The sequence below is a fragment of the Lampetra fluviatilis genome, chromosome 57, assembly GCF_964198595.1.
Source record: "Lampetra fluviatilis chromosome 57, kcLamFluv1.1, whole genome shotgun sequence".
In the NCBI taxonomy this organism is placed as follows: Eukaryota; Metazoa; Chordata; class Hyperoartia; order Petromyzontiformes; family Petromyzontidae; genus Lampetra; species Lampetra fluviatilis.
The window spans coordinates 7,607,257-7,631,193 of record NC_136331.1 but is presented as its reverse complement, the minus strand read 5'-3'; the positions used below and the strand labels follow the sequence as shown (position 1 = coordinate 7,631,193).

The following is a 23,937-nucleotide window of genomic DNA, read 5'->3' as shown; positions in this document are numbered from 1 at the left end:
CCCGTATAGCCTTAACAGAATGTAGGGGCAAGTGCTGTTAGCGAGCACCTATGAAGGCCGTCACGGCGTACAAGGGCGGTGTTTGACCAACACCACGCCGCCCGGCCGCCTTTGTTTCCCTCGTGGCGATGTTTTTTACGCACCGCACCGGGTACTCATTTGAGGCTGAGTCGACCTAGGGGAGACCCAGGACCGGTTCAGATCATCGTCACTGGTGTTGGCCGTGAGCGGGAATCGAACTCTGGCCGCCTGGTTCGTAGATCAGAGCGGCGCTAACCGCTGTGCCACCGCTTCCCACCCTATCTGAACACTGCCCCCCCCGGGGGGGGGTGGGGAGGGAATAGGCTACGGCATAAATACCGTGCAGGAGAAAACATTTATTCTGTGAAGATGCATGTCAGCGTCACGCTGCGGCGACAAGACACACCGATACACAACGTGACGCACGCGTACCTTGCACACGCACCTTGCACGTGTACCTTGCACGTGTACCTTGCACACGCACCTTACACACGCACCTTGCACACGCACCGTGCACACGCACCTTGCACACGCACCTTGCACGTGTACCTTGCACACGCACCTTGCACACGCACCTTACACGCACCTTGCACACGCACCTTGCACACGCACCTTACACGCACCTTGCACACGCACCTTGCACGTGTACCTTGCACACGCACCTTGCACGCGTACCTTGCACACGCACCTTGCACACGTACCTTGCACACGCACCTTACACGCTAGGCTTTGGCCAGATGTGTGGACGCGTGTGATCTCTCGTGAGTGGGTGGGGGTGGGGTGCGGCGCGGTGGTCTGTGACCTGAGAGTCACAATCCAGGGCACAACAACCCCACACCAGACCGCGCGTGTGTTCCTACCAACAACTCCACAAGGCAGGTTGGGGGTTGAAGGGAAAAGTGTTACAAGACGGTGGTGGGGCCGGTGCTGTCGGATGGGACCGAGGGCTGCTGGGGCACAAGGCAGAGGGAGGGACAAGCTACGTGAGTCACAGAGATGAGGATGTTGCTGTGGATGTTGGGTTTAACAAATACAGGGTGCGAAATGAAGACGTGAGAGAAAGACTCGAGGTGGTTAAAAATCACAGAGAAGATGAGAGAGAGAGAGAGAAAAGGCTCTGGTGAGGTTCGGTCATGCGGAGAGACTACAGGGAAATGATGCGGGTCAGAAGGTGGCGAGTGATGTAGGTGGAAGGAGAGAGATCAGGAGGAAGCCAGAAGAAGAAGACGTGGGGGGGGGGGGGGGGTGCGATGTGGTACGAGCAGACACCGTGGATCGAGGAGCAGAAAGAGAGACAGGGCAGGGCAGCGTGGAGAAGGTTTCCAAGGACTGGGGGACACCCCCACGTGAGTGGCGTAAACGCGTGGAAGAATTAGAAAGAGGTGGTGGTGGTGGTGGAGGTGGTGGTGGTGGAGAGGTGCGGGACGTCCTGCTGCCCAGCCGTAGTGGCTGCTGGAGTCGAGGAGAGGAACTCATCATCGTCTCCAAGGCCTCACCCACCTCTCTCTCTCTCGGGTCTGACAAAGGCCATCGGAAAGTCAACCCGAAGCTTCGTCACAAACGAACGAACAAAAACAACAACCCACAACACTCGCATTCGCCATGAACGGTGTTGCGTGTGACCTTAAAAAGAAGAGGCGTGTAATAGGCGACGTTTCGGGCAATGGCCCTTTTTCACAGCACACATAGCAGCCAAAGAGGTAGCGTAGACAAAATAACAAGCAGACAGTGCCTCCGATATAAATACAACCCTCCACACAAAAACAAGTCGTTTTTGTTACAGGTCCCATAAGCCAGGTGGCCTTTGGACAGTGCAATATTTCGGCAGCGTTAGTTTCACACTCGATATGTTGAGAATTGCAGAGTTTGGGCAATTTGTTGAGCCATCGATGCCCCGAGCTTTTCAAGACCCCAGCCTCCTTTGCAAACACCCTCGAACCAAATTTTGATTTAAAGCTTTCGTGACTACAGGGATTCATATTATTGGTTCTTTCGGTAAAGTCACGTAGAAGGGAAATAATAAAATAATAAAAATATAAAACAATAAAAATTATCACGACGTTTCGACTGCAACACAAGCAATCAGGTGTGGATTTCACACCTGATGATGATTGTTTGTGTTGCAGTCGAAACGTCGTGAGAATTTTAATTGTTTTATATTTGTATTATTTTATTTTTTCTCTTCTACGTGACTTTACCGAAAAAAAACAAGAATATATACCCTCGAACCAGTTCACACCGCTCAACAATAATAATTATAAACGCTTTCCCAAACAAACACTAAGCATGGATATGATTTTTATTTTGCTCGTACCGTCATAAAAAGTAATTGGACACTTCGTGGTCACCCCGTTTTGAACCTGCAACGTATTACCCGCGTCACTGCAGTTACCTTTGGTCCGGGCCACGTGAAAGCGGCACAGAAGTGACGCGCCAATTAAGGTGAGTGGGGAGGCCACCTTTTGCATTATTTATCTGGGGATTGCCGAACGGCTTTGCTGGAACTGGTGGAGTGGTGGCACGGCGCTGAGCGCGCCACACGCTGTGGACCCAAGTTCGTATTGATTCTGTGTAGGCAGATGAGATCCCACGGGACCAGGGATAAATAGAGAGTCTCATTTGCAAGGGCCACCTTCGGGTCATCAAAAATAACATCGAAACCCGTGGAGAGAGAGAGAGAGATACAAAGAGGAGCCATAGATACACGTGTTGATAGTTTGAATTTGGATTTGCTTAACCAGGTGAGACCTCAAGGGACGATGGGGGGGGGGGGCATTAGTCTGCCAGTAGGGGGGCGGTGATTTCGTTTGTGGTGCGAATTCTCCAATTTGATGACTGCCTTGGGCACGCGATGCCCACGTCTGCCAATGACTTGAGGCTTTGATCGTGAACGTGCCGCTGTAAAGCAGACGGAGGCGCAGAGGTGTGCGGCGAGCACGCCCCGCGCGGTATTAACCAGGGCGGCCGCTGGGAAATCACGAAGGGCCGAACCGCGCCGACAGTCGCCGCGTTCGTTTGTGTGCGCGTCCATCAGCGGTCAGCGGCGTAGCAACTCGTCGGGGGTGCAGGCGGTGCAACTGCACACCCCCCCCTCCCAACGCAGAGACGGGATAATTTGGCTATGTGTTGTCTCAGTGTGGTCTAAGAGTGTTGTTTTTCGTTACTGTTGTTTTTGTACTGCCTTTGCCAAGCTTGGGATTTGATGTACTTTTGCAATTCGAACACATGAGCTTCATTTGTTTATTTTACGGGCGCCACGGTGGTGTGATGCTGCCGCATTAGGGTCAGCTCCATTAGCTACACAGGAGGGGGGTGATACTGCTACGTAGTCCACAGTGGCGAGATGTTAACTACCTCGCCTGGTATACAGGGCGTGGGTTCGATCCCTACTCTCCTGCCTGTATATTTGGAATTTGCACGTCTCTCTCCTCATGGTCCGTGTGGATTTTCTCCTCGTCCACCGGCTCTAACCGCTACGTTCAGTAACATGAGTTTCGATTAGTTGGAGTATTTGGCTGCTACAAATGTCCACATGTTAAGCCACTTCGTTGAGCTATCATCTGTGATGGCCAGGTCGATTCCTGGAGCTTAAATAAAGATTCCGAACAACGGGTAAGGGGCCGTCCATAAATGACGTCACGCAACAAGGGGGGGGGGGGCGTCAAACATTTGTGACGATGTGTGACGAGGGGGGGTGGGGGGTGAGAAATGTGACGTCACATCAAAATGCGCAACTTTAAATAAATATAGACAACACGTTCTACTTAATTAAATATAATTTTTAATAAATGTTTTCTCATACAACATCAGAGTCCAGCAACGTCACATCAAATACGCACTACAATGACAATAGTTTAAAGCATGTTTTGAAGCATGTTTTATTTTCAAAACTGAAAATATGGTTTTGGGGGGGGGGAGGCAGAGCTTTGTGACGTCATATTTGAGGGGGGGGGGTCTGACTTTTTGTGACGCCGTGTAACGAGGGGGGGGGGAGGAAATCGTCCAAAATCGCGTGACGTCATTTATGGACAGTCACCCAACAACTCTGCGCCTCTGCTGTGGGTCATTGTCGCGTCTCGAGCGCCACCCGGTGGCGGAAATAGACGCGGGGAGCACGAAGCTCTCCTCAATGGCATACCGGGCGACGCTTCGAGCAATGGTCATTCTTTATAGGGCCCGTCATTGCCCTTCGTCACTGAAGGGCCATTTGCCCGAAACGTCGCCCATTACATATTATTACAAATATATTGTTCTTGATGAACGCGTTGAGTTTTTTTTATATTTTGGTGTCGTTAACTCGTACTGACGGCGCAAATGTGGGGAGTGGGTGGCGGCAGGGGGGGGCGTGACGGGTGACGTCACCGCGCCGGCGTGCGTGGTGACGTCACCGACGCGCACTTTGCCTGCCCGCTCGAGCCAACAGTCAGCCAGCAAAACTTTGCTTCCAATACACACAGCTTGGCACCACTGCCAGCGGCAGCAGCATCATCACCGAGCAATGCATTTCGCTTTGGACATTTGCCGCGCGAATATAATTATCATCGGAATTCGCGTGGCACAGCGTGGGAATACAATATTTTGTTGCTCGGAAGATTATTTTTTTGTAAGCGCGTTTTTTGGTTTGTTCTCACAACTGATACTTCTGTCATTACTTCCCGTGGCCACCAGTCCCTTCGCACTCACAACTGATGCCCCTGTCATTACCTCCCGTAGCCACCAGTCCCTTCACACTCACAACTGACTCCCCTGTCATTACCTCCCGTAGCCACCAGTCCCTTCGCACTCACAACTGACTCCCCTGTCATTACCTCCCGTAGCCACCAGTCCCTTCGCACTCACAGCTGACTCCCCTGTCATTACCTCCCGTGGCCACCAGTCCCTTCACACTCACAACTGACTCCCCTGTCATTACCTCCCGTGGCCACCAGTCCCTTCGCACTCACAACTGATGCCCCTGTCATTACCTCCCGTAGCCACCAGTCCCTTCACACTCACGACTGACTCCCCTGTCATTACCTCCCGTAGCCACCAGTCCCTTCACACTCACGACTGACTCCCCTGTCATTACCTCCCGTAGCCACCAGTCCCTTCACACTCACAACTGATGCCCCTGTCATTACCTCCCGTAGCCACCAGTCCCTTCACACTCACGACTGACTCCCCTGTCATTACCTCCCGTGGCCACCAGTCCCTTCACACTCATAACTGACTCCCCTGTCATTACCTCCCGTGGCCACCAGTCCCTTCACATTCACAACTGACTCCCCTGTCATTACCTCCCGTGTCAACCCATATGGTGTACTCCGTGTTCTTGTACAGGGAAATTGAGTTTTCAGATCCATACGGCGTACAGCCGTTTCAATACGGGCACATTTTTTTGTCTATTTGTTTGTGTTTCTCCCTTGTGATGGGACTTTGTAGGATGAACGTTGAGATTTATAAGGGGCACGGGGTGACCAATAAGACCAGAATTGGTCTGTACTAAGGTAGGCAGCACTGACAAGGGGTTGTTGACAGGTGTGGAGAGAGAGAGGGGACGACTCTGAGGCGACAGGAGGAGGAACCGAGAAGGCAGCAGCAGCAGCGAGCCAGGGCGGCGATGCGGAGCCGGCGCAACGGACACTTGCCCAAGCTCTGCGGTCCTCTACATATCGAGATGTTATCGGCCAATTAATGACGAGTGTTTATATGTAGGAGGGAGCCGGAGCACCCGGAGAAAACCCACGCGTGCGAGGGTGAAACACTCTATCCCGTACACGGGCGGTACAGGTGGAGTCTACATTTGTATGTGGCAGCACCTCGATGCCCACGGGAAGGGAGTCTCACAGCACGTGTGTGTGATCCATCAACCCTCGCTGCTGCTGCTGCCTCCAACAGTGCTGCGCTATTGGCAACCCACATACAGCAGCGTCGCCACCACCACCAGCACCAGGCTACAGAGTCGGGGTGGTCACACAGAAGTCACGTGATTTACGGCAGGCTTGAGCTGTTCCAGGTAGAAGACGGTACATATTTTGCCGCATCATTATTCAGCCTGGACCAGTGCTTTGGTGGCAAGATCTGAATTACCTCGCCTGGTATCCATGACGCTGTGGGTGCGATCCCGACGCCTGTATATTTGGAGTTTGCATGTTCTTCTCGTGGTCGCGTGGATTTTTCTCCGGGTTTTCCCCTCCACATTTAGAGACGTGCGTTTAGAGATTATTTGGCTGCTATAAATGTCCACACGATAAGCCACTTCGTTGAGCTATCATTTGTGGCCAGGTCGCTTCTGAAAAAGAACTGTATATCTCAGTCGCCCTTACCTGGTTCAACAAAACATTTTTTTTAGAAAGAAACTGAGTCAATCCATGCAGTCTGTGAGCCGTGGTGCAGGTCCACCGCCTGCACACTCGACCACTGACCTGGAGCATTGCTTTCGGGTTGCGTGCTTTGCTTTCTCAAGACAGGCTAGACTGGTTTCGATGTGTTAATGGTCATCTGGAGTCAGGCACTGACATACCATGAAACCGCAATTGTCGAACAGCCATCGTGAGTCAAGAGTCGAAGAATGAACGCAAATCACTCGAGGTATGCCGACGTTGTTTCGCAATGCGTGCGCGACTCACACGTTCTCTTTGCTCGGGCTATCACCGCTGCGGAATTTTCATGGGTCCAGAGGTGGCTTAGCTTGAACATCTCACGGTGACTGTGCCAAGGCCTTGGTGACGAGTGTCACTTGGTAACGCCTCTGAAGTTTACGACCACTCGTCACGCTATATGTGAACGACAGCAAGGACCCATAAATAAGCAGACACTATGCCTCCCCTCCCTGTTATCTGTTCCTCAGCATACACAAAAAACACAAGTACATTACATCCCATCGGCCAACAGACGGCCCTTTTGGGAGATAATTGATTCGGCAGCATTGGTTTTAATGCGAGAAAAAAACACTCTGGGCCGGTTTCGACATCCAATGTCTCATCAGCAGGGTCTGGATTTCCAACAATCCCACGCTAGTGAACTGTCACGTGTTTGCAATGTTACGGAGTTGCTTATATTCTCCACAGCGGTGCTGATGATGATTTTAACAAATCACGTTTCTGCGAACTTGGACCCATTTCGATACGGAGAGGGTTATTTCCAATAAAGGTCTGGCAAAGAAACTGAACGCATTCGTAAATAACAGTGTCGTATTAAAGGGACGATATATAAATGATCGTTTTGGATTTATGTTCGATGAATATTGGCGAACGGTGGCCTAATATATATTTTCATTTCAAGGCATCACTGCCAATGCAGAAGCATTACCACCAAATGATTTGAATATCGGCCAGCGAAAAGTCCACACGACCACTTCCAAATATACAGCAGCAGGCGTCAGGGTGGGGATCGAAACCACGACCTCCTGTGTAGCCAGGCGAGGGAGATAACATCTCCTAGCCACCGGGGCGTCCTCGACGGACATACACACACAACTATAGACACACGCACGCACAAAAAAAGATCCCCCGTGTAGCCTGAACAGATTGTAGGGGCAAGTCCTGTTAGCGAACACCTATGAAGGCCGGAACGGCACACGAGGGGGTGGGTGGGCCAGCACCACGCCCGACCACCTTTGCCTCCTCAGTAGCGATGTTTACACACCGCACCAGGTATTTATTTGAGGCCGAGTCGACCTAGGGGAGGCCCAGGACTGGTTCAAATAATCGTCCTTGGTGTTGAGCGGGAATCGAACCCGGGTCGTCGGGTTCATAGCGCAGCGCGCTAACCGCTACACTACCGCACGCACACGCACGCACACACGCGCACACACGCACAAAAGATCCCCTATATAACCTTAACAGACTGTAGGGGCAAGTGCTGTTAGCGAGCACCTATGAAGGCCGGAACGGCACACGAGGGAGTGGGTGGCCAGCACCACGCCCGACCGCCTTTGTCTCCCTAGTGGCAATGTTTATACACCGCACCAGGTACTCATTTGAGGCTGAGTCGACCTAGGGGAGGCCCGGGACCGGTTTAGATAATCGTCACTGGTGTTGGCCGTGAGCGGGAATCGAACCCGTGTCGCTGGGTTCATAGCGCAGCTACGCTACCGCTCCCCACACACACGCACACGCACGCACACACGCACACAAAAAACACCGTGATATCTCGAGGGGAAGTGGCCGTCATGACACGACGTCAATGTGAACACGACCTCACCACGAGAAGCACATTCTGTTCCTGCTACGAGTGCCGCTGGGGCGGGCGGGGCGGGGGACTGGGTTTGTGAAATAATTTGTCCGATCTGAATTCCGCTTTACGCCCATGAGTCAAGCTGGAGTTTCCAGAACGTCGTTAGGATTGAGAGAGGCGCATTGGGGCGGGAGGGGGAGTGGTTGTTTGGTTGGTGGGTGGAGTTTGTAAATTCCCACCCGAAAAAAAAACCCCCCAGCTGACCAGATTGTGTAAAAATAACTTCCAAGGGGACAATTTCAACTCCCCGGGGTTGGTGACATCCGACTCAGTTCCGTGCGATTTTTTTTTGTTACGAGGGGAATTCAGCGTCGCCATCGTCGTCATTTCTCGCCGCTCGGTAAATCCACTGCGAGGAGAACCCCAAAAGAGCCCCGCGATTCTGCACACGCGATCCGATTTGCATTGAACCTCATCGCCCTGCTAAAACTGCGCATTTTTGCTGATAATGAATAGACCACATGCAGACTGGGAATTTTGACCCGCTGTTTGGTCTGCTTTACATAATTCTCTAAAACGTAAAACTTCGAAAAAATGTTTTGGTGAAATATACAAATAAAAAAACCATGTTAGGTTTCAATCAGATGGGTGGAGGGTCACAAGACATCTGGACCACCCTGTCGAGTCTATGGCCGCGCAACGGAGGCAGCCAAGCGTTGGTGGATCACACGAATGTTGTGAAACTCCCTCCATCCTTGAGCGTCGAGGTTCCATAACCTTGGCTCGCCAGGAGAATGCAGTAACAGCAAGCGTGGATTACATGTGCCACCTGTATGGGATAGAGTGTTTCACCCTCGCACGTGTGGACTTCCTCCCCAAATGTCAAAAAACTAATTGGTCTATAACACCTCTATATGTAGAGGACCGCAGAGCTTGGGAGGAGGGGAATTTGGTGACTGATCATCACGTGACTGCTGCTGCTTCCTCCTCCTCGAGCCTCCCGAGCGGTGCTCTCTCTTCCGCCCTCTTCGATGAGCAAAACTATTTGACGACGCGACGAAGGTGCTCGCGACACCAACCGAAAACTAAACTATTTTTTTGTATTCCACCAGGTAAGGCCCACCGAGCTACATCTCTTTTTCATGATAGCTCAACGAAGTGGCTTATCACGTGTAAATTTACGGCAGCCAAATACGCGAAAATGCGTGACGGTGATTCTAAATGTGAAGGGAAATACCGGAGGACAAGGAGAAAAATCAACGCGACCACGGTGAGAGAGAGACGCAAACTCCAAATATACCGCAGGCATCGGGGTCGGGACCGAACCCACGATCTCCTGCATACCAGGCGAGGCAGTTAACATCTCGCCATCGTCAAGAAATTTCGGCACTGAAACGGACGACAGACGAAGAGTACAAAAATGAATGCACCACGATAACGACTTTCTTGCCAACAGCAATCGTTTAATTCGGATTTACAGTCCCCGTTATAGCTAAGGAATTAAATTACTATGCAAAACAGTTGTACGTAAACAAACTAAATTGACAGAAATTGCAACGCGCGTGTGTATATTACTCAACAGTGTTGCAAACGGTTGTTTAAAAACAAACAAAATATACATACGTATGAACAAATAAAATGTGCAATATTTTGCAATGGTTCGTTGCTGCAATTCAAACCCAGGTGATGAGAACGTATTGTCCTCCCCAAACTCACAAGATACCACTTTGTCTTTGGGACGCGCTGCAGCTGCGGTGTTTAAATCACGGGCATGTAAAGACCCATCCCTCTGCGCTTGGCGTCCCGATGGATGAATCGTCACCTTCGTCAGGGTCAATCGCTACTCAAGGATCCATGTGTTCTCATTTGTATTGCCTCGTTTGTCCTGCCTGCCTGGTCAGCACTGGAAAAGGCGCAGCCCCTGCAACATCGCTCGCTCGCATCGCTGCTGGTGGCAGCGGCCTCCTCCCAAGAGATCAGCTCTGGGCAGCCCCCTCGAACGGGGTAATTGGCCTACTCTTCCACGCCTGCCCAGATGGCGTGGGAGTACCCCACGCTTTAACCCACCGTAAGCGACCTGATTGTGGTGAACCCCGTTTGCGTTGGGTTAGAGTCGGGCAGGGGTTCGATTGAACAAAAACGATAAACTCGCTCTCTCCCGTTGCTCCACACTGCCGCGTCCGGAGATGGGATCGAAGCGGTGACCTCTGCATTGCAAGTCCGCTGTGCCGACCACTCATGCACCAGCATGAGAGTGTCCCTGCTCGTGCTGGGCATTGTTACACCTGCGTTCATTCGCGTCCGCTCAACCGGTCTCACCGGGACAGTTGCACGAGAGCAAAAGTAGTGACGCGAATGAACGTATCAATCAACGCGTCGTATTCTTTGTGTATGTCTGCCAGAGGTGGGACAAAGTCATTGTTATGCAAGTCCAAGTCGAGTCACAAGTCATCAACTTCATGACTCGAGTCTGACTCGAGTCCAAGTCACATGACTCGAGTCCACACCTCTGATGTCTGCTGCACCAGAAATAGCCACTCCGTTTTGTTTGTGTGCTAAGTCTGTGACGCACGCAGCGCGTGCGAATGACGAATCGCCTGCCCAGTCGCAGATGACGAAATCACGGCCGAGAGATGGCAAAACAATTGGGAGGCCAGGTTAAGGTTGGGTCGTGAGGTTTGGGGTGTGACATTTGCTATTAAATGAACACCTCTTTACATTAATTATATTCACACACACACAGTCACAGTGTAATAGAGGCAGAGACGCAGAGAGGAATGAAACCTGAGCAACCTCCCCTCACCCGTAAGTTATGGACAGAGTGGAGATTCCCAGCTGGAGACATTTACAGCAAAAGGCACCAATTTGATGAGTGATCCCACAAAACTGTAACTTCACTTTTCCATATGCATAGTGATTGGGCTCTCCGAATGTATATTCACATATATGTGCACTGAACACCACTGGAACACGACCCCCCTCCCCCGCCATGTATATTATGGTCCCAACTGAAAACAGCACCAAATCAGAAACAAAATCCACCACCCCCTCGCACGCGCGCGCATGTATTCCCAGCACTCCGTTCACTGGGTTGGCCAAACATCCAACTTAAGGACCGCAGAGCTTGGGAATTTATTTGCACAGGTTTAGGCTGCCTTTCCTCCCCCGCCCCCCCCCCCCAAAACATCATCTGTGGTTTCTCTTGCAGAAATCCGACAGTATTTTAAGATGCAATTTGTATGCGTAACCTTGTGTAAAAAAATAAAACTACAACTCAAAGTAGTGTGGGGTGGCACAGCACTAAATATCTCCTCTGCCACGTATGGTTCTTGACCTCCATGGCAACACCACTGCTACACGTGCCACAAACTGGGGCTCATTTGAATGATCCGTGAGCGATGTAGAGTCACGATCCGGATCTGATTCCACGAGGCGGTGCTCTCTGGACCACCGTGCTCACCCCGGCACGAATGGCAGCACAGCCGATTTAATCGCGAGGACTGTCCGGTGAACAGATCGCCACAAATTGTCGCGCCACCTTGAGTGAAGCGTAGACACTTCAATGGCAAACATTCTACCGCGGCGTGGGTGTTCGCGGTCGTGCCGTTCCAGCTCGTGGACGTGGTCGGGTCGTGACCGCGTGTCGTTCAGTTCCCGTCGGGACATCGCACACCCAAAACGGCGCGCGGCACGACCCGAAAACAACAGCTGCTTAATTGATGCGCCCTATTTTTTCTCGTGAAACCAGCCGCTTACACCTAACGCCGTCACTGTGGGCGTTCCTGCCGGATCCATCTCACCACTGCGCCACCGCATCTCGGCTCTGACGCCAGCACCTCGAACGTCTTCCCTCCGGTGTCCTCCGCCCTCCGCCACCACCGCTACGGGGCCAGCCCAATCCGGTAGAGGGACTCGGCACGGTGACCGGGCCGCCGTCAACCACGCTGTGAATCTCAGGGTCGTGCGCCCGCCCGCATATCACCGGCCGTACAGCTGGATCATCGCGTGGCACTCGTTGCAGTAGCCGTTGCAGCCGCCGTTGCCGTAGTGCTCGCAGCCGGGAGCCCGGCACTTGTTCCGGCGCGCGACCACCGGCTCGCGCTCAGCGGGACGATCTGCCGCCCCGGACGTCTGCCTCCGCTGCAGCCGCTGCGGGTGAGTGTACCGCAGCTGTTCGTTCCTGCGCCGGCAGGCGGCGCACAGGGCGCCGCCCGCGGTCGCGTCGTCCGCGCAGGATTCTGTGCGGCACTTGGGGGCGGCTGCCGGAGCCTGCGGGCGAAGACAACAGGATTTTTGGGGGAAAATTTAAGATTTCGCCAAGTTGGTGCCGGCGGAGATTTTGAGGCTATGGGTTTTTGTGCAGGTCTATGTGTCTCTGTGCGAGGCTATGGGTTTCTGTGTGAGTCTATGGGTTTCTGTGTGAGTCTGTGGGTCTTTGTGTGAGGCTATGGGTTTCTGTGTGAGTCTATGGGTCTTTGTGTGAGGCTATGTGTCTCTGTGTGAGTCTATGGGTCTTTGTGTGAGGCTATGTGTCTCTGTGCGAGGCTATGGGTTTCTGTGTGAGTCTATGGGTTTCTGTGTGAGTCTATGGGTTTCTGTGTGTCTATGGGTCTCTGTGTGTGTGTCTATAGTTATGTGTGTGTCCATGGGTATCTACATCTCTGCAGCCCTTATAATTAAACCTTTGTTGACCAATTGTCAACATGTGCCCAATCACAGGGGGCGCCTCGACATTTACTGCACGGGAGGCACACTATGAATAATCAATGAGAATGACGATAAAGATCTCAGTCTAGACTCGAAAATGTTGGTAAATTATTATTACTACAGTGGAACACGTAGGCTTTCACGACCAATGTTATCCATAATAATCGCATAAATATGTTTCGTTAACGCAGGCAATTCATCAGGCTATTATAGCACATCGCCTGATGAAGCTGGTTGAAAAATCACCAGCGAAACGTCACAGTACTCAAATTGTAAATGTTGTGGGTTCACTCTCCAACACATCGGGTGTGCTGAAGTAGTAACTAATTGGCGCGTTTTGTTTACGTGTCAAACCGTGCTAATTTGGCCGTGTATGGTGGTGGCGGGGGTTAAACAACGCATGTATATTCACGCGATCTAACCCAAAACAACAACAAAACCCCGAAACTTTACTGCGGATATTATCACCACGGTATTGCTACTGAAAACAAACAAGACTCACCGCTCTGAGCTCCAGGGCTGGCTCCCACTCTTCGCGTTCGGAAGCCCTGTTCAGGTAGCAATCGGTGCAGCAGCCGTCCAGCCTGGCTTTGCCGAGTTGCCGGCAGGCGAGCGTGACGCACTGAATCCGGCCCCCCTCTTGCCTCGCAGGCCCTGCGGCCGGGGGCCCTCTGGAAGGCTCGGCGTACTGGCCGCCTGGCTGCGTCTCGTCCGCCGCTGTTGAGTCGAGAGAAAAATATATATTTTTAAAGGCCAAGCGACCGTCAGGACGTGCGATGGCTGTGCGTGTGTGGCGCTAAGTAGAGAGCGTGAGTGAGTGGAGTTGGCAGCGGTCATCCGGTCAGTGCCCGATTATCCTCGTAGCACAAGTAGCTACAAATGCTACGGGCCCCGCACTTTCAAGGGCCCCGCGCTAAATGCTTTCAAGCTATCAGTTCCGGTTCAGTGATTCTGCACTTGCTCTATTTCTATAGTACTATACCGCCTTCAACCTTTATGAACGACTGGGTGTTAAAGGTTAGCGATTTGTCATATTATCTGGCTGTATCGCAAATGGAAAAATACAATTACTTTACTATGCAAGTAAAAAAATGTAGGGCCCCTTAATAACATATGCTACAGGCCCCGCAACTAGCTTAATCCGGCACTGCATCTGGCCCGAAAGTCCACTTATTTATTTAGCACCGTACGTGCTAATCGCAGGTGTGGGGGGAAGGGCAACAAACTAAACAAAAGAAGCGGATCTGAAAGCGAGCGATACAGTGTGCGAGTCCATGGGTCTGTGTGTGATGTGTCTGTGGGTTTTCAGTGTGAGGCCAAAGGTCTCTCGAGATGGAACGGTCCTGCGAAAACCAGGACAGGTGGCAACCCAACCCCGGGCTCACCTCTGTTCTCCAAGTACTGCAGGAAGCAGATGGTGCAGTAGAACTCCTTCGTCGCCGTCCCAAAGAAATCGCAGCCGGGAGTCTTGCACTTCTCGCTTCTGGGCGCTTCCATCGTCGCGGCGACCACGGCCGCCGCCGCCGCCCCCCCCGCCGATCCGCGCGCCGGCTCGGCGGCCCCGCAGCCCCCCTCCTCGCGGCGGATCGTCGGCGCCAGCGAAGGCTTGTCGACGCACGCCTGGCACAGCGCGATGCTGCCCAGCGCCGCCCCCTCCCCGCAGCCGCTGCAGCGGTCGTGCGCGTCTTCCTCGCGCCGGCGCTCCGGGGCGTGGCCGCCGACGTTGGCGGCGGTCGGAGGCTCGGCGGCGCCGGCGCCGCTACCGCCGACGTTTTCGCTGGCCGAGCGGCGTCCCTGCCGGAGGTGGAAACAGTTCTGGCACAAGCCCGCGAGGAGCTGATCGCCTGTGAAGGGGCACGTGCGCGAGGAGCACTTCATACCGCTCGGTTCCGCGAGGAGCGCCGGAACTTCCGGCGCCGACGGCAAGACGCCGGTCGGCGACGGCGGCGGCGGCGCCGCGGCACCCCGGCGATCCGCCTCCCGAGCTTCCGTCTCTTCCGGGGCTTCCAAATGCGGAGTCGTCGCGAGCTCCCTCCTTCCCGCCATGTCGCCAATGCCGCCGGTGCCGCCGACAACACCGGCGCTGCCGGCGCGGAGCTTGCTGATGCACTCGTGGCAGAAGGCGCCCGTGTGGACGGAGCGCATGTAGCCGCAGCCCGGCGTGCTGCACGCCTCGTTGGTGGCCGAGTACATCGTGTTGGCGGCGTCGTCCGCGTGCCGGGCCGCCGGAGCTCGGAGGGCAGAGGTTGGCGCCCGGACTGTGCCGGCGCGGAATTTGCGTTCCACCACCTCCCGGTAGTCGCTCACCAGGTCCAGGTCGTCGCCGGTATTCACAGGTGGCAACCTGGGGGATGCCGCGGGGTTAGAATATATTTGCGCGACGTTCTGATATCGTAACGTCAGCTTTTATTCGTGAGCTGGCGTACGGGCGAGCGGCCCCGCGCGTGCAATTCCTCGTGGTTAACAAAGCGCGGTAAAATCACCTTGCCATCAGGATGGGGGGAGAGGCTCTCTGGCCTGGCATCGCCACCTCCTGAGTGTCCATGTACTCCTGCAGCAGCAACGTCTTGTTCTGCTCCTCCTCGGGCAGGAGAAACTGCAGTGGGAGGGTGGCGCGGTGCCTGTCCACCAGCGGGAACGCGTGCTGCTTGCGCTGCTCAGCTGTGACAAAAATAAAAGCAACGCGGGTGAGGATGGGCTAAGGTTGCGTGGGTACAATGTCAAATAGAGCTATGAACCCTCCAGCACCCGACGCAAATGTCACCCGGTAGGAATAAAAACATTTAAACTCAATACATTCATCAATAGCACTGTGGCCTTAAAAAGAACGAGTATATAACCGGTGACGTTTTGGAGCAATTGCCCTGCTCCAGAGCATGTAGAGATGCCAGTTGAGGTAAGAGTGGATTAATCGCCAAATAATTTGTCTGAGTTAATGTAGTTTACGTTAAGTTTGGAATGGAGTCAACAGTCCAATTGACTCCAGATTACGTAGCGCCGAATGCGATTTAATCAACGCCTAGATAGCAGACGCCGAATGCGACTGCGGGTTCAGGCCTCTGAGGTCGGACAATTTAGAAACTATGGGATCAGGCAGAAGCAAGGAAGCAAGGGTTAGTTGTTCGGGCGCATCAACGAGCATGGGGCCGCGATGACCCCTTGAACTTTGGCCTCACCGGCTGGGCCGTCCTGCATGCAGACGAGGGGGGCGAAGTGTCCGTTGTGGAAGCCCAGCACGAGCGGGTAGCGGTAGCATGCGCTCGCGAGCCAGTTGAGTGGCAGGTAGATCCCGGATATGTTGAGCGGTGCCAGGGTGGACCCGCTGGCGAGACTCCTCAGCACAACATCTGTGCGTGCGTGCGTGCGGGAGAACAAGAATCAGGGCGTGGGTTCGCATGGAAACGTGCGACGCGCTGACGACGGTCGAACGGCAGCGGCGCGCGTACACGCTCATAGAAGAGCCAGTGACCAAATCACCCGGATCCTGTCGGATCTCGGCAGCAAAGCAAAGCCGAGCCAGGAGAGTTGCGTGGATAATTTACTTATGAAATAACGGCAGGGCTATGTTGTCAGCAGAGGGCGGTGCAGCAAAATATATTTGTTGTATACTGCACTGCTGCACTTTGATGCTCGGACTGCGTGTGTGTACCTGAGATAATGACGATGGGTCGACGCAGCACATTGGCCAGGATGAAGATGTGGATCTCCTCCAGTGACTGGAAGCGGAAGCCGTCGCGCGACGAGTGTTCCGTGGGCCTAGACATCTCCACCACCTTGCTCCACTCCTCCTCCCAGTCCTGTGGAACGAAAGTTGGTCAACGTTTGCGTCAGTAAGCGCCCGTTTGCGGCAACGCGGTGACTGTACCAAACAGGGTTGTTGGTTCCATCAGGTAACCAAGAATAAGAGTTGTGTCCATGTACTCGAAGCTATACTTATCAAAAGCTAGTTGGCTCAGGTAGAGCGAGCTGCATTTCCTGTTGGATGAACGATATTGCTGACTTGCTGTCGGTGAAGGAACGTGGAATTTAATGCTGGGGCTTATCCAATACTCGCCTAAAATGCACTTCATGTTACAAAAATTAGTTTGCAGCATAGATGGATGGATAACGGGAGGACATGAGTTTAATTGGACGAATTTTGAGACTGGACAAAATAACCACGAGAGAAAGGGTTGCTGTCCTTGGTAATATCAGCGAGTCTTCCCATGAAAAAAAAATCCTACGTAATAATTCACCACTCGAAGCACAAAGCGTTTATGTCCGTGGTCTTCCCGCTCTTTCCGGCATGATGAGATAGTCTAAACCTTCTATCCAGGACATGCCCCCGTTCGTTCGTTTGTTGCACCTCTCGAGGTGGCAACAAACCCCTAGCTACGTCCAAGGTGTTTAAAAATAAGTAATATTTTAAAATACTTTTTTGTTAACACGCTTTCATGAAATGTACCGTACTCGTAATGGCAAAACTCGAGGACTCCAGGAAGTGGCATCAAAGCTTGCCATAACGTAAGGGACCGTGGTGATTTACAGCCAACGTCATTTGAGTGTGGACAATTAGACTCAAGCCGAAACATAACATATAAAAAATATGGTGAAATTTTTTTCTTTTTATGATAGAATATAGTATTGTCATCAGTATGACATAAGTATACAAAGTTTGCAGTCGATACCACATTGGGAAGTGGGTTAAAATGAGTTACAAGATTTGAGGATACGACAACAACAACAACAACAGACAGAGTGAGTTAAATAAAAGCGTGTAAAAAGAAAAACGCTCGGCATCGTACCCGTGTGGAATATCGGAATCCGAGCTCCTCCGCTCCGTCGGCGGAGGCGCGGCTCCTCATCCAGCGGCGGCGGAAGTTCGCGGCGAGCCCCGGGTCGCACAGCGAGGAGTGCATGGCGGATCGCAGCGTGCACTCCGAGTCCGACACGGCCCACATGGCCAGCGACGCCGCATGCACCAAGCAGTTTCCGTCGCCTGTGGGGGCCCGGCGCGCAGGACGGGGAAGCACTCCGTTAAACATCCCGTGCGTAATATTTGGGATAATAATTATTATACAAACATTTAACTAAATTTTTGCAATGTATTATTTAACCAGGTAAAGCTATATAGCTCTTTTTCAGAGGTGACCTGGTTATCACAAACTGACCGTAAAATCTAGAATACGGCGAGGTGCCCTGATCCTGAATAATCCCAGTGTGGAAAGGAAACGATGTGGAATTTCATACAACCTTCAAAAGCAAACGTTTCAAGTCACAATGCTTGGCAATATCTGTGCGTGGATTCCACACTCTGCGAGCTATCGTACCAGTACAGTGGACTCTCGATAAGCCATGTGCGGTTTATCCGATTTGCGAATTAACCGCGCACCTTGAGAATTTGATATAATACCCTTAAGCCAAGATTCATAATCCAAAAACAGTTATACCTTGCTATTCTTGGAAATGTTTATTATAAGTGGGTTAATCCGAAATCCACGCGATCGTCTCTACAGTACAGTAGTTGCATATATTTACAACAGTGGGCGGAGTTTGATTGATTTTGATTGGCGTGGCTCTGCTGTCCACTTATTGGGCAGATTTTTCTGCGTGGGAGCACGCGCGTTAATCGGTCGATCTTTAGTTTTTGGCACAGAGATCCGCGGAAAATGCTTATCTTTTTGGATTATCGGCAATTTTGAAAAATCCGCGGCCGTCTTCCCCGTCATTAGCGCGGATAATTGAGAGTCTACTGTAATTAAAACGTACGTAATCTGATATATCGCCGGCAATATTTTTAATAAAACGTCCCCCTTTAAAATTATTGTAATAATCATCCTCCCGATATAAGTTACAATGTACCATATATGATTTTTTTTTATACAAACATTTAAAAGCGTTGCATGTATGCATATACATTTAGAAACGCACATGCAACTATAGCACTACTTGCCTGACTACAAAAGGTCACGTAATATATTCATAATTAACAATGCTATACATATATTCACAGATTCATGTGTACATACAGATGAACCTACTGATGCATATATATGCGTGCAAGGGATGTGTTCCCGATTGTCAGTTTAAACCCAAAAATAAATCGGGCCTGACAATTCCAGATACTCCGAGAAATAAACGTATTTCGGTTTGATCGGACAATGTGATGCCATTGTAAGTGACTTCGCTTTTTACCGAATTTCTGAAAATACGATTAAGCTCCGGTGTGAAAGCTACAATGTACGGTGAACTTCTTCCGCACCGTACGTAGCCAACCGTGCTAATCGGCGCAAATAAGGTCACCCGACTGAACGTGAAAAGTGAATGTGCTGCAGGACTCACCGGGAGTTTTCAGGGCGTACAGACGCCTCGTCTGCGGGCACCAGTTGAGAAGCCTCCTTCTCTCCAGCTCCACCTGCATCTCCATCTCCAGCAGATGCCTCTCCAGTTGCCTCCTCAAGCTCTCGCTGTACGTTCCCATGCCGAACAGGGCCACCGAGCGGGTGTGCATGCCACCAAAGCACGGCTCGCGACCTCCGCAGAGGTCATCGGCCACGGCGTCTCGGAGCCTGGTGGCCCTCACCAGGTTGCAGCTGCTGAAGCTCTTGGGCAGGGAATTCTTCACGTCGGCCACGACCTCTGACACTGTCGTCGTCATCGCTGCTGCCACCAGGTCGTCTGCTGCTGCTGGACGCAAGATACAACGACGGGGACCTGAATCGAGAACTCCCATCTCTTGAAAGTGTGAATGTGACTTAGGGTTTGGTTGATGCTGCTGCTTTTGCAGTGGCTTTTGTCTGGCTGATAAAGTCCTCTGTTGACAGTCACTGAGATGATTGTTCACTCAGACGTAGCATCAACTCGTGGTCTCACTATAGAAACTAAACGTGCAAACTCTGCGTTGTTGCCTAAGAGGCAGATTGACGTTGCCACAACTACTAATGACCACCCAGGCAGGAGTGTGCTGTATTATTAGTAAGACGCTCCTGCCATCGGCGGTCACAACGCTTATAACCAGAACCCCTCGTTCAAACAACGCCCCCTTCACCACCGAGGCCGACCTTTATATATAGGTCATGGAGCTGTCAAGCAAGCAAAAGTGGAAACTTCCCCACAGCCCGTGAAGGGATGACGCTATATAATTATTTAAGTAAGTTACCGTCGGCGTGAACTGGTAAAAACCAGGGGACTTTTGAGGGAGGGGCTTTGGGAGGTGAGCCAAAGAGAGAAAACCCCCCACACAGATTAACAAAAAAACACACCACGGCACCGACGGGCTTTGAACGGTGGTGGTGGAATTTCCCCGCCCTGTTAGTTCGTGCTCGAGGGAGGGAGGGGAAACGGGGTTGTGGTTGTGGTGGTTGTTGTGGTTGTGGTGGTTGTTGTGGTTGTGGTGGTGCGAGTCAAAGTTGACTCGGCTGGGTTTTTCCCCCAATTCGCTGCCATCAACTCCACGCGCTCTGCAGCAGCAAGACGTGGCCGACAATTACTGCCACCACCACCACCACGATGATTACTATTATTAATCGACCCCCTCGCATTGTGTGTTTTTAATTTGCGTGTCAATGTTTGCTTTTAAATAGACTTTGCAGAATTAAATGTGTGGGGCGGGGTGGGGGGGAGTCACAAGACATGTGGACCAGGATGTTGACTGTATCAGTTGCATGTCTTTGTGTGCCGGCCTTCACAATGTGCTCGCTAAAAACAAAACTACGCAATGGCTACACGGGGGATCTTTGTCTTTGTGTTGTCGGCAGCTGTCTTTGTTAGGTGCTTTGTTCGTGTATTTAAAAAAAAAACCCCACGGGGTTTTTGTTTGCGAAGCAAAGTCCCAACACACGCACGCAGGCAGGCACGCCAAGCTGGTGAACAATAAAACGACGTCAAAGTGAAGAAGATAAGGGGGAGATAAGATGAGAGGGCTTGTCTTTATGTTCTCTGATGGTGCACAGAGGCCTTGCAAAGGCTGCAGAGGTGTTGTTGTTGTTGAAGATCGTGGTTTTGTTTCTTCTCAATCGAGCAGGAGCGGTGCGATGTCGTTGCTCATGTTTCAAGAGCTTCGGCGGCAATCGACGGAGACGCAGTAAGTCCGGAGAAAAGAATAAAACCGGGGGCCAAACAGCTGATTTGGGCCCTTCCTGCTCGCGTGGATAGAACGCGAATGTCGTGGGAGTGCGAGCGAAGAACCAGACAGAGAAGTGGCGTGTGGTGTTGGTGAGTGGGTGAGTGTGTGGGTGAGTTGTGATTGTGACCTGCAGTGTGGTGAGTGGGTGAGTGAGTTGGTGAGTGTTGTGGTTGTGACCTGCAGTGTGGTGAGTGGGTGAGTGTGTTGATGTGACCTGCAGTGTGGTGAGTGGGTGAGAGTGTTGTGACCTGCAGTGTGGTGAGTGGGTGAGAGTGTTGTGACCTGCAGTGTGGTGAGTGGGTGAGAGTGTTGTGACCTGCAGTGTGGTGAGTGGGTGAGAGTGTTGTGATCTGCAGTGTGGTGAGTGGGTGAGAGTGTTGTGACCTGCAGTGTGGTGAGTGGGTGAGAGTGTTGTGATCTGCAGTGTGGTGAGTGGGTGAGAGTGTTGTGATCTGCAGTGTGGTGAGTGTGTTGGTGAGTGTGGTGAGTGAGTGTGTTGTTGAGACCTGCAGTGTGGTGAGTGTGTTGGTGAGTGTGGTGAGTGAGTGTGTTGTTGTGACCTGCAGTGTGGTGAGTGTGTTGGTGAGTGTGGTGAGTGAGTGTGTTGTTGAGACCTGCAGTGTGGTGAGTGGGTGAGTGTGTTGTTGAGACCTGCAGTGTGGTGAGTGGGTGAGTGTGTTGCTGTGACATGCAGTGTGGTGAGTTGTGTTGTGATCTACAGTGTGGTGAGTGTGTGAATGTGTTGAGTGTGGTGAGTGTGTGGTGATCTACAGTGTAGTGAGTGTGTGAGTGAGTGTGTTGAGTGTGTGGGTGAGTGTGTTGCAGTGTTGGTAGTGAACAGTGTACACACAACCGTACACTGTCTGCTAACAAGAGCTTAAGACTTTAACATCCTAGGCTGCCGCTTTGTGTGTGAGAGCACTGCTCTGTTCACAGTGACACATCACTCGTTATATAAGCCGACAATATTCATCATCTTCGTCCCCACAACGTGTTTAAAATGAGTGTTTTTAAACTACACAACCTTCAGTGTTTCTCTGCACTATTATTCAACCAACGCAGCCGATACGTACAGTACAGTACTGTACTCCCAAGCAAGACGTGTGTGGCTGACGGGATGTGTTAAATTAATGTTTTATTTGTCACGGTGATAGCCAACTTAACCACTTACAACATAAATTCCGCGTTCGATAATCATTAATCAGCTGCGTGTGCAGTAACCATCACCATCTCTTGAGTCATGGAGGATAATGAGCAAAGAATTCCGACCCGTGGGAGGACGCTCTTGACCAGCCATAGGAACGTGGAATTTCCACGGTGTGGCTTGCTCAGCAGCGTCGCAAAGAAGGCACCGCCCTCGGAACCACGAAACCGGTTCGATAATCTGACCGCACCACAAAACCGGTTCGATGCTGACCGTCAAACCCTTATCAGTGCCCCTTTAACCTCATGCCCCCTATATAGATATAATCCCAATGCACATCCTATAAAATCCCATCGCTACGGGAGAAAATAATCAACAAATTGACAGAAATGACGTCGCCCCTATTGAAACGACTGTACGCAGTATGGACCTGAGATGTTCCCCGTGCTAGAAGATTACGGGATTAAACCACAGCAATGACCAGATTGGTGAAGTATGGCTCACACCCCCCCCCCCCCCACACATCACCAAGGCGTGTGAAGAGGCATTCCAATCCAGCAGTGGATCTATAATGGCTGTGCTTTGTACCGTGTGTCTATGCGATGTACAGATGTACAGTTCTTGATTCTAAGCTTTCGCGATTGCATGAATCCATACGCGTTTGGTTCTTTCGGTAAAGTCACGTAGAATAAAATAAGAAATATATAAAAGAATGTTTTTTATAAAATAAAAAATATATAAAATAAAACATTTTATTAAATAAAAAAATTATTACATATTTTTTTAAATAAAATAAAACATTTAAAAAATATTTTTTTATAAAATAATTTATTTTTATTTTATTTCTCTACCTACGTGACTTTACCGAAAGAACCAAAGAGTATACAGTGCGTGCTGCAGCACTACACGTGCAGTAGTGTGTGTGTGATAACGCTCGATCCAATGCAGTATGTATTGTTTAGTGTTAAAGCAGCGTTGGGATACAGTCTATATATGCCGTGTGTGCACTTACACACAGACACGCAACGCATTCATTACTGCCGACGTGGAGACAATCGTAACAAGCCCCATCTCACACTCACGACACAGCGCCAGCAAACACCACTTCGTGAGCCCTTTAAATCGCTGTAGTAAACCTCTTCATCTGCACGATGTTCAAACGATTTAAAAAAAACAACAACAACACACACATAATGGTGTACCACTCACCAATCAAGTGCTCTCGGACGAGGAAGAATGAAACCTCACCACTTGCTCACTACGACGCAAGGCGGAATCGTTCAGTCTCTGCTTTTGCGTTTCTCTTCTCGCCACCACGAGGGGCAGTCGTCGGTAACTTTGTTGGTTTTCAAACTGAAAGGAGATAGACCCACACACCCCAAAACCGGCTCAAACGTTCTGCCAAGCCACGAGTGGATTGGGAGGGCTTCGTTCTGTTGTGACACCGTGAGCCCAAGCAACGCAGTCGGCTGTGGCGACTGCTTCCCCGTGAATTTGACTGCCTCTGTCCCCAGACACTCATCAGAATATGTGTTTATTTATACTGGAGGAGGAATCTCATGGGCTAACAAGCTATTTTTCTCCCCACAGATGTCCCGCAGACACCGACTGTGTTCAACCGTCACACTTCAAGTCATCCACTCGCTCACCTATCCACCCATCCACTCGCCCACCCATCCACTCGCTCACCCAACCACTCGCCCACCCATCCACTCAACCACCCAAAGATAAAGAACCCCCGTGTAGCCTTAACAGACTGGGGGCAAGAGCTGTCAGCGAGTAACCTATGAAGGCCAGCGCAGCA

At 51.4% G+C, this 23,937-nt stretch overlaps 1 protein-coding gene across 4 annotated transcripts; it reads right to left on the bottom strand.

Annotated features, from left to right (window-relative positions):
* Positions 1 to 11,368: 11,368 nt before the first annotated feature.
* On the bottom strand, positions 11,369 to 23,616 carry TNFAIP3 (TNF alpha induced protein 3). Of its 4 annotated transcripts, XM_078880397.1 has the most exons (10): positions 23,343 to 23,616; positions 22,259 to 22,373; positions 19,207 to 19,554; positions 17,670 to 17,863; positions 16,535 to 16,682; positions 16,062 to 16,232; positions 15,369 to 15,546; positions 14,271 to 15,229; positions 13,388 to 13,602; positions 11,369 to 12,447 (listed from the first exon to the last, which is right to left on the bottom strand). In XM_078880397.1, the coding sequence occupies exons 2-10, from the start codon at positions 22,284 to 22,286 to the stop codon at positions 12,157 to 12,159; spliced, it is 2,532 nt and encodes an 843-aa protein (XP_078736523.1). In that variant the 5' UTR covers positions 22,287 to 22,373; positions 23,343 to 23,616; the 3' UTR covers positions 11,369 to 12,156. The 4 variants fall into 4 exon arrangements, with proteins under 4 accessions (XP_078736523.1, XP_078736524.1, XP_078736525.1 ...); XM_078880398.1 differs by lacking the exon at positions 22,259 to 22,373 and having other exon boundaries at positions 19,207 to 19,551; XM_078880399.1 differs by lacking the exon at positions 22,259 to 22,373 and having other exon boundaries at positions 19,207 to 19,548.
* Between the last annotated feature and the right edge of the window lie 321 nt (positions 23,617 to 23,937).

Coding starts and splice junctions, on each gene's coding strand:
- TNFAIP3 (XM_078880396.1), bottom strand. CDS start 19,597: ATGGGAGTTCTCGATTCAGGTCCCCGTCGTTGTATCTTGCGTCCAGCA. Junction 17,864..19,206: donor GTACGCCCTGAAAACTCCCG/GTGAGTCCTGCA, acceptor GGGCCCCCACAG/GCGACGGAAACTGCTTGGTG. Junction 15,547..16,061: donor CATGCAGGACGGCCCAGCCG/GTGAGGCCAAAG, acceptor TTTTTGTCACAG/CTGAGCAGCGCAAGCAGCAC.